The sequence below is a fragment of the Anabas testudineus genome, chromosome 7, assembly GCF_900324465.2.
Source record: "Anabas testudineus chromosome 7, fAnaTes1.2, whole genome shotgun sequence".
NCBI lineage: Eukaryota > Metazoa > Chordata > Actinopteri > Anabantiformes > Anabantidae > Anabas > Anabas testudineus.
Genome location: NC_046616.1, coordinates 24846206 through 24860094, shown reverse-complemented (window position 1 = coordinate 24860094; position 13889 = coordinate 24846206). Strand labels below are relative to the sequence as shown.

General features: G+C 39.3%; 1 protein-coding gene across 3 annotated transcripts in view; it reads right to left on the bottom strand.

Moving 5' to 3' along the window:
* The window catches only part of LOC113167487 (protein-serine O-palmitoleoyltransferase porcupine-like), a 20972-nt gene extending 8544 nt beyond the window's left edge, over positions 1–12428 (bottom strand). For 2 of the 3 annotated variants that reach the window (XR_003299291.1, XM_026368129.1), the window contains exons 1-9: positions 12301–12428; positions 11340–11482; positions 10901–11093; positions 10422–10465; positions 8019–8200; positions 7795–7925; positions 4887–5012; positions 3577–3677; positions 1–20 (exon numbers count right to left, since the gene is read on the bottom strand). The exon at positions 1–20 is cut by the window's left edge and continues 57 nt beyond it. Coding sequence is in view for 2 of the 3 variants with exons in the window: in XM_026368129.1 (XP_026223914.1) it covers positions 1–20; positions 3577–3677; positions 4887–5012; positions 7795–7925; positions 8019–8200; positions 10422–10465; positions 10901–11093; positions 11340–11475 (933 nt within the window). In the remaining variant the exon portion in view is untranslated. Of the gene's footprint in view, positions 21–3576; positions 3678–4886; positions 5013–7794; positions 7926–8018; positions 8201–10421; positions 10466–10900; positions 11094–11339; positions 11483–12229 lie in introns of all 3 variants that reach the window. The other variant, XM_026368130.1, reaches the window with a different exon arrangement.
* Positions 12429–13889: the final 1461 nt, after the last annotated feature.

Genomic DNA, 13889 nt, shown 5'->3' with positions numbered 1-13889 from the left:
CATGGCGTTTTTAAAGACATCTGAGGAACATAGACGACAGCAAACACACAACATGATAATATACAAATACACCTTTCAATTGAACTTTCATAATGATGTTGATTGTTAGTGTATATATAAAGCTATTCATCATTAATGCCACAGTGATCTCTTCCATGTGCAGGTTTTATCTGTCAGTCTGAAACCTTAGCCTGTGTAAAGCAGACAACCAAGCTGCTGTATATTCTAACATGTTTAGCAACAAGACTTCTCAAATGTTGACTAAAAACCAATTTGAAATGTTTGTGAGCGTGAGAGAGAGAGAGGGAGAGAGAGAGAGAGAGCTAACCAACACTCTTCTCAACTTTACAATGCCGAGAAGAGAGCTGAGAATGAAGTATAAATATCTCACACATTTTAAATTAAGAAAAACAAAAAAAAAAGAAAATCAATATGTATTGTATATTGTTGTATATTGATACTGCGGCTACAAATAAATTAATATATAGACAGCCCTAATCATAGTGTGGTTTATTTCACATCCATAATACCCACTAACAAACAAAATAAAGTTGTCAAACGTGTACTTCTCTCAGTCCTGATGTTATTACAGACATGTCTAAACTCACAGATTTACCTTCAATCGATTTGTCCAATTTGGCTGCAAACACTAAGGGCTAAAGGGAAATTAAGCTCTTTAAAGGTTGCTACAAAACATGGAATAATACGGTACCGTCTCCTTGTCTTAATCAAGTAGGGCTGAGCGATAAGGACTCAAAATTATATAATGATATTTCTGCTACAGGTATATATTTAAAGTATATATGCTTTTTGGTGATTGCAGCTTGCAGACAGGAACATTTTTTAATGCATTCAAATTATCAGAGGCATTTTCCATCCTTCTTTCCAGTGAGCTACTATCTTTGCCTGTGTTTACACGCACTTAACTAACCAGGTCTCTCAGAGAAAGCAGCTTTCTCAAGTAGTCTGGAAACAGTTTATATGTACTAAAGCCTATTGGCTTTCACTGCTATGCTGACGACACACCAGTTATCATCTGGTTTTCGTCAAAACCAGATGAGAAAAAACAGCTCAATAAAATTGAGCAATGTGTAAAGGATATAAGAGACTGGATGCAAATTAACGTCCTTCTGGTTAATCCTGATAGACAGAAGTTCTAGTCATAGTACTGCATGCAGCTAGAAGCAAGATTTTAGATCACATTGTAACTTCAGATGGCCTTTCTGTTCTATCTAGTGCAACAGTAAAAAAACCTTGGTGTGATTCTAGATTCCAGTTTTTCATTTAAAGCTCTTGTAGACAATCACCAGGATAGCATTCTTTCACCTCAGAAATATTGCCAAGGAATATTTTGTCACTAAACGATGCAGAAAAATTAGTTCATGCTTTCTTCACCTCTAGGTTGGACTACTGTAATGCCTTACTGTCTGGTTGTTTAACTAGGTGCATAAACAAGCTTCAGTTAGTTCAGAATGCAGCAGCGAGAGTCCTCATTAGAACCAGAAGATACAAGCACATCACCCCTATCTTATCTACACGTCATTGGCTTCCTGTGAAATTTTGCAGTGATTTTGAAATACTACTCTTGACATATAAAGCATTGAATGGTTTCACGCCGCAGTATCTGAGTGGACTGCTAGTGCCTTATGATCTGCTACGTCTACTTCGATCAACGGATGCAGGTGGCTTGTAAGTACCTCGTATTATGAAAACTACAGCTGGGGGCAAAGCTTTTTCTTACAAAGCCCCAAAGTTATGGAAAAGCCTTCCAAATAGTGTTCGGGACTCAGACACAGTCTCAGTGTTTAAGTCTAGGCTAAAAACCTATTTATTTAGCAAAGCATTTTTGTAAATAGATTTGTCTTAGGTAAACACTCACAGACGTAGAGCATTATGGTGGACTGGTGTGTTTAGATGCCGTCTTCCCCACTCTCATTGATCACTCGGGAGACGATGTTGACAGTAAAGTGATTGGTTGCTATACATCCCACGGAGCCCTCATGTCTGCGTTTCCTTCTGGTTCAACTTTTTAATTAAGCTGTCTTGCCAGAGTCACTTGCACTCTACACTAAATATACATTCACCTCATACATTATGTTACTGTGACCATACCTAACTGTTATCTCTCCTCTTCTGCTCTCCCCTCTCCTCTTCTCTCTCTTTCTCTCTCCCTCTCTCCCTTTACTTCTTCCTATCCCTCTGTCGAGCTACATGTCGTTCCACCCTCTGGACCTGTCTGACTCGTCCTGGTACTCCGCTTCTGGTTGGCGATCTCGTCATTTGGATGCCTCACGTGGTCTCTGTTTTCTCTCTATTTAGGTTTCTACTAAATGGTAAATGGTAAATGGTCTGCACTTATATAGCGCTTTTCTACCCAACTGTTACTCAAAGAGCTTTACACTGTGTCTCATTCACCCATTCCCACAACTTAGACTAATTGGGTGGATTCAATATACTGTTGATAAAGTCTGTATTCCTAAGTTGGATTCATCGTTACTATAGATCAGCGGTCACTAACAGGCAGACCATGGTCCGGATCCGGACCCAGAAGCTGTCCCATACGGACCCGGAGCTACAGACCAAACCGAACGTTTTGATTCCAAATCTAGCGGGGCACCTTAATTTTAACCGGTCCAGCTATTGTGACCTGTACAATATTTATTTAGTGGACGCGAGAACGCATTGGCCAGTTGAATCGAGTTAAGCAATCCCACGTGACCCGACTTAGCCAATCAATTCTGTGGATCACAGGCAGTAAAATTTGCGACTCAACAGTAGATGAGAGAAAGTTCGAGGTTGGAAAGAAATTAATAAACAAAGGAGGCGATAACAGAGAGACAGAGAGGAGAGTTACAGATGACAGAGAGGAGAGTTACAGACGACAGAGAGGAGAGAGGGAGAGATACAGAGGAAAATAGAGTTTTTAATCTGGAATGGACAGACTGCTTTCTGTTCATATTCCCCACTGAGAGCACTAAACCAGTGTGTCTGATATGTTCAGAAACTGTGGCTCTTATTAAAAGTGCCAATGTCAAACGGCATTATGAGACAAAACACAAAGGTTTTGGACACACATACCCACTCCAATCTGAAGTGGAATCACAGAACGTTGCTAGTCTCAGAGCCAATATAACCAGTCCACCAGGATCTTGAGCCACATGCTCAGTATATGCACATATAACAATACATTTGTCAAAAGGTTTTTGAATTGTATTGAATTAATTTGATTTGACAGTCAAGTATTGATTACATGCAGGCTACTTGATACAGTATTTTCTGCGCTATAGGGGGCACTTAAAAGCTTTCAATCTATTTGTTTGAAATCTCAGTGGGATTTTGAATGTGGTTTTCTTACTTCTGCAAGGTAGCCCAGAATTATGGCAACAGTGCATCCATGTTTTCGGCCCTGCCCAACAAACCGGTGATTTCACTTTACAAAGACATTAAAAATTCTAAATTTACAGAACAACAGCAAATCTTCTACACAACTAATATTTGGCATTTTTGCATGTTCAAAATAGTTGCTATAAGCCATTTGTCTCGGGCAGCTGTGTTTAACAGACAGAGTGGACTTACAGGTTTTCAGCCATCGGGACATTGGGATGTTCCAGGATGTCACCACCAGCACCATGGAGCGGGGCATTTCCACATTTAGAGGTTTCACTACACTCATATCCCTGGGAATGCAAGACAGTTGAGTCATTCAGCGTTTTGAAACGTGTGATTAAATTTTATTTTTGTAAACCAACCCAAAATACTGCTGAGCTCATGCTCAGTCTTCTGTGCTGCTCCTGTTTCTATGTCTTAAAGATAAACACAGGTCTATAATTTAGAACATTCCCTCTGTACATGGACTACCAAAGGCTACCAGCCTGCATTTGTCACTTTGTGAATTATGTGACTATAGATGACTGCTGTATGGTGACTGGTTAAATCCCAGTTTAATGTATCAGTTTTTATAAAAGAAGCAGATTAATCCGTCATAGAATCTGAACCATGAACTATAACTGTAAAGGCATTCACACTGTATACACTTTTTTTCTTTGCTCATTCACAGTACCTTTAGACATAGTCAACTTTATAATATTCACACATTTAATTGTGAATTATTACAATTTAATACACTTTGCAAAAATACTTAATTGACATCTTTGAGTCTTCTAGCACATGAATTGTAAGGATTTTCTCTGTGGTTTGCTAATGTTAATTAAAAAGCGTTTTTTAAATTCTTTTCACTGTTTATCTCTTTTTTAAACTGAAACAAAAAGAAAGAATAACACACCCTGCATGAATGACACAAACTGTACTGAACTGTATCTATGTCAGGCCCTGATTTACAAAAGGTTTGTATGTACTAAATCACATAACGCATAACTTGATAACGCCCAGAAGAAATACACAAGCTAGTCTACTAAAGGTACACAAAAGGACTGGTACTTGAAATTAGCAATATAGTGCATAGTGATTTTGCAAAAGTGAGGCATTTTTGCTCAATAGCCTGAAATACATGGAAGAGAAAACTGAAATACACACAAATTACAATTTATCAATGAAAGTCATTTGTGGTTGTATCTTAATTTAATACTGTTAGAAGGCAGGTGCAATCTGCTTTTGCACAGAAAGCTGCTCTTAGAATCCAAAGAAGAAGAACAAAATTCTAAAAAGAAAAATGTATGTTTACCCCTTGTGTTAATATATGTAGAATAATTAAGGAGGCAAACACTTTTTCATAGCACTGTATCTGTGTGCGATGTAATTTAGTACTCACTATTTGGGATCCTAGTAAATGAAGGCCTTACTGTATATTAAGTAAGTAAAGCCCAGGAGCTGTCTGTGGTCCTGAAAAACAACCCCAATCACTGTAGCTCAGCTCCAGCTAATCTTACCATCTGATGTTGTCTTTTTCTTCAGTATAGCCTGCTCCAGCCAGCATACTGGTGCTTTCACTGAGATGACCAACAAAGTAGTTGCTGAAGTGGAAAGACACTGCATTCTCATAAGCACGAAGCCACCTATGGAACAGACCACATATAAATGAAAAACATTTTGTTACTCTTGGTTAACATTTAGTGGCAGTGAGTATTGAGGCAACACCAAAGAACTTACATGATCAAGAAGCGAAAGCTAGCGAGAGTTCTACTGCAAGGTCAGCACCCAGCAGCAGAGCAACGCCTCTGCCCTTTTGGACTAAAACATTCTACATCTAAGAGTATGTTAATAAAACAAAATTATTTCTAATGTCATTTACTTCACAAACAACAAAAAATATTATATTATGAACTCCATTAAAATCATTTATTTATTAAATACATGAAAAAATAAAAGCAGAAATTCAGTTCTCATTAAGCTTTCTTTAAGATCTTAAAAAAAAGTCCAGTTGACACGGCAACAACAGCAACAGCAATTTTGGGACATTTTTGGTAACATATTTATTTAGGTCTTTTGTTGACCTAAACACATTCCAGCATCTTTACTTCACTGTTATCCCAAGGTCATTAACATGCTAAAAGGTCAATCATTGCCCTAGTCTCAGGTCTTAGGCACTCTACAGCAGGTTTTCTTTGAGTACTTCTCTGTATTTGGCTGCATTCACCTTTCCTTCTGTAGTGACTGGTCTCCCTGTTCCCACCAGATTCACCCCAATGACGTGATGCTGCCACCATCATGCTTCATCTTAGGGATGGTATTGGCAGTACAAGGTAGTGCATCATGCTCTCAGAGTCCTATAAATGTTGTTTGCACTCAGACCGTCATCCTTTGGTCTCCAATCTCTGCAGAAGAATTCTGAAACTGTTAGAATAGCCTTTGGTTTCTTGGTCAACTCCTTCATCAAAGCCTTTCTTGTAATCCTAAGAATACTCAAACTAGCATTGTCATGTATCAGAAGGAACCCAGGGCCCACTGCACCAGCATATGGTAATACAATGGGTCTGAGGATCTCATCCCGTTACCTAATGATAGCCAGGGCACTTCTGGCTAGCACATAGAGGTCTGTGTGGCCCTACAAATGAAATGCCTCCCCAGACCATCACTGACCCACCGCCAAATTGGTCAGCTGAAGGATGTTGCAGGAAGCAAAATGTTCTCCAGACTCTCTGACTGTCCTGTCTGTCACATGTGCTCAGTGTGAACCTGCTCTCGGCTGTGAAGAGCACAGGGCTCCAACAGCAAATCTGCTAATCCTAGTATTCTCTAGCAAATACCAATCGGGGTGTTGTGCTGTAAGCACAGGCCCCACTTGTGGACTTCGGGCCCTCATACCACTCTCATCCGAGTCTTATGACAGTTTGTGCATAAACATGCACATTAGTGACCTGCTAGAGGGCTCTGACAGTACTCCTCCTGCTCCTCCTTGCACAAAGGAGCAGATAGCGGCCATTCTGGGCTGCCCCCTCAACTTCTCCGGGCTTACAGGCCTGTCTCTTGGTATCTAATCCATGCTCTTGACACTGTGCTGGGAGCAAAGCAAACCTTGCCACAGTGCACATTGATGTGCCATCCTGGATGAGCTGCACTACCTAAGCGTCTTCTGTAGGTTGCAGACAATGCCTCATGCTATCTCTAGTGGTGAGGGCACTAACAAAGTGCAAAAGTGACCAAAAATCTGCCAAAAAGGATGAGGACAGGGAAATGGTCTGTGGCCACCACCTGTAGAACCATTCCTTTAGAGGGGGTTGTCTTGCTTATTACCTCTAATTTTCACCTTTTGACTGGTCCATTTGTACAACAGCAGGTGAAATTAATTCATAATCAGTGTTGCTTCCTAACTGACAGGTTGATATCCCAGTAGTATGATGGACTTAGACTTACATTGGAATGATCTGTGTGTTCTCTTTATTTTTTGAGCAGTGTATATATTATAGTTAAACCTGTTTCACTTGTTCACATGTGGCAGCAGCTTGCTGGTAGTTTAGTGACATTGATTTCTACTAGTGGTTCAACTAGTTAAATTAAAGTTTTGCCATTTCTGGTGTAGTTAACTCCTGAAACTACAGTTGTGGGCCATAAAAGGGAGTGACAGATTTTGTATTTTTTATTTTAGGCCTAAATTGTAATTCTAGAAAGCTGGATTATCAGCATAGGGTTAGGGTGTAATTCGAGGACAGTGACATTCACATATTGGACAGAGAAGACAAGTAGTTTGAGAGAGGGGTGAGGGAAGCCTTGCATTTGCAAATCAACACCCCCTCACACAACTTGTCTTCTATTTATCATGCTGCCCTTTCATCCATCCCCAGAAAGATCAGACCCAATTCACACCTGCACCAGGGGTAGGCAGAGGTGTGACTATTAAACCATTCACACCCCCCCTTCCATTGTTTCACCCAACAAGCCTATTCAGGCCACGGGGTGGAGTGAAACCAAACCTGGAGTACAAATTTATGGGCTCCAACCAACTATCTTTTTGAAGAAGCTACTTTGATGAGTGGTGAAACGTTTCAACCTAACAAGAAGGAAGTCCAGTTGCCATGACTCAACTTCCATATAACTACACCTGGACGACTGAGAATATTCATCAACATAAGCATCAAGGGTTTACCTTAGTTAATAGTTTATGAGTGTCGTCTGTGTTAGAGGGGGTATGTAGATGCTAAATAGCTGGAGCCCGATCTGCCAAAAAGCAGTAAATTCTAGACCCCAAAACAAGCCTTACCTTCCTCAAATCTTGGAAGCAGAAAGGAAAAAACAGACAGGACATTCTCAATCCAGTATATTGTAAAAGCTGTTGGGTTGCGGGTAGGAGGCAAAGTTGCAGGGAGACCAAGATTTAAACATAAATTAAGTTAGTCTTACTTATTTGTGACTACATTTCCTTGGATGGGGATAAACAAGGGGAAGAGGTAAGGGGCGATGCAGGTGGACACCAGCAGGGATATCTGACTCTTCAGAAGACTGACGGAGGAACTCTGAAGCCATGACCAACTCTGAGGAACAAACCATTTCATGATCATCACAACAGTATGTAGACATGAAGATTAGCATATACACAGAGGATGCTGGAAGCTTCAACTACTCACCAGTTTTCTGCCTTCAAGGGCATTCTTATAATTGGGGAAACTGATCCAAGGTCCAAAGACAACAGTGCCCACAAAGAGAATATAGCCCAGGAACTCAGATGGAGAGGGCAAGCTACTCACTGCTCCTCTGTCCAGGTCAAAAGCCAGAGAGATTGCCTTCATGGCCACAACCATCTGAGTGCCTGACTCACAAAAACAAGACACAACAAAAAAATCACTGATAGGACAAATACATACTATACTACAAATAAAAGTTCAGAAAGAATTCAGATCCATTCACTTGCACATTTTACAGCACAAACTGAATAAAATGCTATTTCCCCACCAAACTGCATAGAATAACCCAGGGGTCGGCAAACCCGCGGCCGTGGCCTGCATGCGGCTTTTTCATCCTCATACTGAAGCTCCGCGTGGCTTGGGAAAATAAATTATAAGTATTGAATTTAAGTGTATTTTCTTTTTGTTCGTAATTTTTTTTATTGTGGTTCTAGCTATTCTCCACCATAAACTATGTTAAAAACAAACATCGCTCATGCCTCACAGAAAGCTTACAGTCCTGCGTAGGATGAAAGTGACTTCGTACAGCCCTGATTTGCGGATGCTGTGCACACAGGTTCAGGAGCAGAAGTCCCATTAACCAGGTGGCTCAGGACATTTTCTGTTTGCTACATAGATAATTTAAGTTCAGCTTTTTAATTCTTTTGAAAGAGACCTTTAACTCTGCATGGTTTTTTTTTTTTGTTATTTTGAGTTCAAAATGTGTTTATTACATAAATAAAATTTAATTTTCTATGTAGCACTTCATGGTTTTCATAAGCAGCACACTATAGTTGTTTATACAAAGGTTAAAGGTAAAAAAAAACTGTATGTACAGTGTTATCTTCATTTTAGATGTCAAAAAGTATTCTCGGCTCCCAGTGTTTTCTTTTCCTTGAAAACCGGATCCAAATGACTTTTTGGGTGTTAAAGGTTTCCGACCCCTGGAATAACCAATAATAACAATGTAAAAACATATGCTGGGTTTATGGCAACAAGTTCTTTAACCTTAACTGTTTCCTAAACAACCATGTTGACATGACATCCTGGTCGTGGAAAAGATGTTAGTCTGTTTCAGAAGGGTGAAATTACTGCTAATTATGCATCAAGCAAAGAAAACATCTAATGAGATTGCTGAAAATACTAAAATTGGGTTAAGAACTGTCCAACCCATTAATAAAAACTGAAAGTATAGTAAGTAACCATCATCTTCAAGGAAGAAATGTGGTCAGAAATAAACAACAATAGAATTACATTCAATGTTTAATACTTAAAGTAAGAGCAAGTCCACACACGCTATGCGAAGGGAACTCAAGGGATTGGGACTTAATAGCTTTGTAGCCTTGAGAAAACCACTTGTCAGTGACGCTAATCGGAAAAAAAAGGCTTCAATTTGCTAGGGATCATAAGAATTTTATTCTGGAGCAATTGTAGGTCATGTGGTCTGAGTCCAGATTTACCCTGTTTCAGAGGCATCAGGGTAAGAAGAAGGCGGGTGAAGTGACGCACCCATCATGCCTAGTGCCTACAGTACAAGCCTGTAAAGGCAGCGCTATGATCTGGAGTTACTGCAGTTGGTCGGGTCTAGGTTTAGCAACATATGGGCCCAAAAAATGAGGTCAGCCGATTACCTGAATATACTGAATAACCAGGTTATTCCAACAATAGATTTAATCTTTGGGGTGTGCTGGAGAAGATTTTGCACAGCTGTCCGACTTTGCCATCATCCAAACAAGTTCTTGGCAAAACATTAATGAAACTCTGGACAGGAATACATTTTTTGACATTGCAGAAGCTTATTGAAGCAATGACACGGTGAATGCATGCCATGATCAAAGCTATAGGCGGTCCAACAAAATATTATAGTGTGTGACTTTTTTGGGGATGAGCAGTGTATATGTAATTCTTTATTCAGTTATATTTTGGAAGGCCTTAAACCTTACACTGTAATGAATAATTTGGTGCTAAATAAATAAACAGATTTATTTATTTGGTGCTAAATAAATAAACTGAACTGAATTGGAAAAAAAAAACATTCTGAAAATACAGTTTAAAGTATTAAGTGAAACAGTAGCTACTTTGTGTCCATCTGTTTTTTTCTCCCTACATACATGTGTTATTTACTATGTTTAATTCAGTATCTGAAAAAACATAAAAGAAAAAAAAAAAAAACAATGAATGAGAAGGTTTGTCCAAACATTTGGTTCGTTGATACTGTGCATACAGTATGTAATGAACTCTGTAGTCAACGCTGCAGTTTTTAAACAATTTAACAATTGCAGACACAAACTGCAGCTCTTAAAATAAAAACTTTAAATAATTCACATTCAAGAAAAATTACAGATAAACAAATGATGGAATATTTACCTCTTATTTTATGCCAGGTCACCATGTCAATCAAATGCAACTCTCTGAAATGAAGAGAGTTAAAATAATATTACAGTACTTCTACTACTATTAAACTAGAACTAAGAACGTTTTAATGTCTTATTTGGTAATACTGTAAATGTTAATAAATGGTAAACCTGCACAAAAGTACAGAAACTATGAAGCTACTAGCTAAAGTGTGCAGATGATAAACTGTACTCAGTCACTCAACAATAAATGCTTTGGTATTATTCCAGCAAAAAGAAAACCAACATTACTGCTAGCAGGCACATAGCTCCAACTTGTTCATTAGTTGTGGTTCAACAGAAGTTTTTTCTAAAAACTAACTAATGAAACTGACGTGGACAAAAATGTTTACTTCACGATGTAGAAAATGCATTTACTCACCACTTCTACGTTTTCCTTTAAAGGCTGCAATAATGCATTTTCAATAAATTGTATTTTTTCTGTTTGCCTACCCGATGAGATGGTAAATGAGGATGAAACCTGAGAGGAAGAGGCCTCTGTTGCTGGAGTGTCGGCTGAGAAGCAGGACAAGGTAACAGAGTACACAGAGTAACAGCACCCACAGAATGTGCAGCTCAAAGAACAGGAAGAGGCTGTACATCCCAGCCAACATCGACACTATGTGCTTCACAGTGGATACACCTCCTGAGAAACACATGAAGGAAAACACACATTGTCCAAGGGTCTCGTTTTCTCTAACAGGGCTTAATCTAGGTTAGGGTTAATCTGACTGGAAATAACTGAACTTGTATTAATTCTAGTCAGGAGTGTATATCCTACTTACAAGTTTGGAAAGTTTTCTCTGAATTATATTGTCTGTTTGTGACAAATAAAAAAAAAAACATCTGAATACAAAAGGACAATCAAACTTCTCTTAGTACATCAGCTCACCCAATCTGAAGCACAGTCTGCAGATCAAGCAGAGCAGCAGCAGCCTCCAAACCTGTTGCAAGCCCTGCTGGACTGTGCTGAAACCACAGCTCACTGCCAGCTGTTGCCACACCACTAGCCTGCTGAACATGTCCATAGTGATGCTGTGCACACACATACACAGGAACTATTAGAAAATGTACAACATGAAACAATCAACAAATTCATTTTTAGATCCAGAGACTTCTTATCCAAAACTACATGGTACTGGAATTTAACACTAACAACACACTCAACAGAATGTTTACAATATTTACATTAACATGATGAAGTAAAACGGTTGCATTGATAAACTGTGATGAATGTGTTTATATAGCTGGTGTGGTAACCCTATAACCTGTATGTAACAATTAGTTACATGCCATTGATATGCCGGATGAACTATTGGAAACACGCGAAGAGGCACATCGACTACAACAACACCACCACACCAAGTCAGTTTGAACACAAGCTGAACGTAATCATGAAGTAGGGTAATACACAACACTGCTGTCCACGACGAACGGGACAGAGCCAGGCTCCGCTTACTCACGCTACCTTTAGGCCTAAGTTACACCATAGCTATGTGCTAGACACAAAAAACTCGGAGTAAGCTAATTGTAACTTTGTAAACCCTAACACGACTGCATGGGGCTCACTGATAGACTTGAAAATAGCGTTAGATACGTTAAAACGTAGCTGATTTTACTACTACCGTATTAAATTAGTAATAGCAATAGTTTTCTAAAGATGATAATACCAATTCGAGAAAAATTGGAAAACCATTCAGTGGTTCGGCTGCGTTTCGACAAAACTGCACCATGCCATAGTGACGGTTACACGGTGCTCTTTCACTTAGCTATAAAGCTTACCTGAGCTGTGAAAGTAAGGGCGACAAGCCTCTACCTTATAATAATCTGAATAACTGCGGTGGGACGTATACCTTGCAATTGTTTCCTTTGTCGTCTTTTTCTCTTTCTACTCTCGGTACATTCTTAAACCTGGTTGTTCCCTGTCCCTGCTCATCGCTCAACTACGCGGTGGGATGGCAAAGTCCCGCCCGGCGCCTCGGATGACGCCCACATTCAGTGCGTCACATCCAGCCCTGCCAACATGCAATGCTCCGTAAATGACCATTGCGATTTTCAGTGTTCTTTTATCCATAACTCATTTTAAGCGATTATCAAGAAAAGTGTACCCACCAAGTAGAACGTCAAATAGGATCTGCTTATACAGATACAAACCGGCCGCCTGACAAGGCATACTTATTCATCAGTAAATGTTTGGTCTTAGGGCTTGAGTACGGTGGCCGTGAGACCTCAAAACGTGCAAATAGGCAAAACAAAACCAACTTAAGAAAACAGCTTCACCAACCTGATAACATAGGAGCAACATTTAGAGAACAACTGCAAGAAGAAAAAAGGCAACCAAACACAAAACACGCTGCAAAAAGAAAAACACAACCATATACAAAACGTGCTCCAAAAAGAAAAACACGTCCAAATACAAAACACGCTGCAAAAAGAAAAACACAACAAAACGCACTGCAAAAGGAACAGACGACAATTGAAATGTCTACGGGGAGCTGGTTACTCTAGATTTATAAGTAAGCTTCAAGAGATTCTTCTTCTTCTTCTTCTTCTTCTCGGGTTTTAAAGCAGCCGGCATCCAAAAATGTTGCATTGCTGCTATCTGTAAGAATCTTATCGTGTTGCCTTATTAAAATTCTTTTCGTAAGTCCAGACGTTCTTAAGAAGTTAAAGACACTTCGTCTGTCTACGCCTCTACCATTCAACATATAATTTAAATCATTTGCCTTTAAGCCTCTCCTCCTGATGTCCTCTATCATGAGCCAAGTCCTCTTTCCACACCCTGACTTACTGCTACTGAATACAGTGACAGCAGTACTAACAGTAAGTCCTGCCTGTTCTTAGATGAACAGCATCCGTATCTGACTTATGTGCCATCCCAGTAAATCCAGCTGTTGACCTGTTCATAAAATACAGAAAACTAAAAAAAAAAAGAGAGGAGGGAATTCTCAAAAAGCAAAAAGAAACCCAAGAAAACTGCCAAGGCAAGTTAAAATGGACTGTGTTGTAAATTTACATTGTCAGACAACAACTTATTTATGTGTTCTATCTTCTCATTTCCAATCTAGATTTCTGTAAGGATTTTGAAACATACCAAATATGGCTTCAAGCCTGTAAGCGGGATAACCCTACCTCTACACTTTGAACCTCACTGGTCATCAGAGCAGCTTTATATACAGCTTTATATATATATATATATATACAAAAACATATACAGTGAATAGATCAGTGTTAAGGCTTTGAATAAGTTTAGGGTTTCATGTTGCACTTCGCAGCTTTGGACCAATCCTGAAAGCAGTAAACCAAACCATACACACAGGTACTTAATATTTCCGCAGACGCTTTGCTTTGGTTTTCCTTCTACTAATGTACTGTACTGATGATTGTATTCATTAGAAGCCACTAAGTTTCAGTACTATTTTCTGAAAACTAAGTGCAAGGA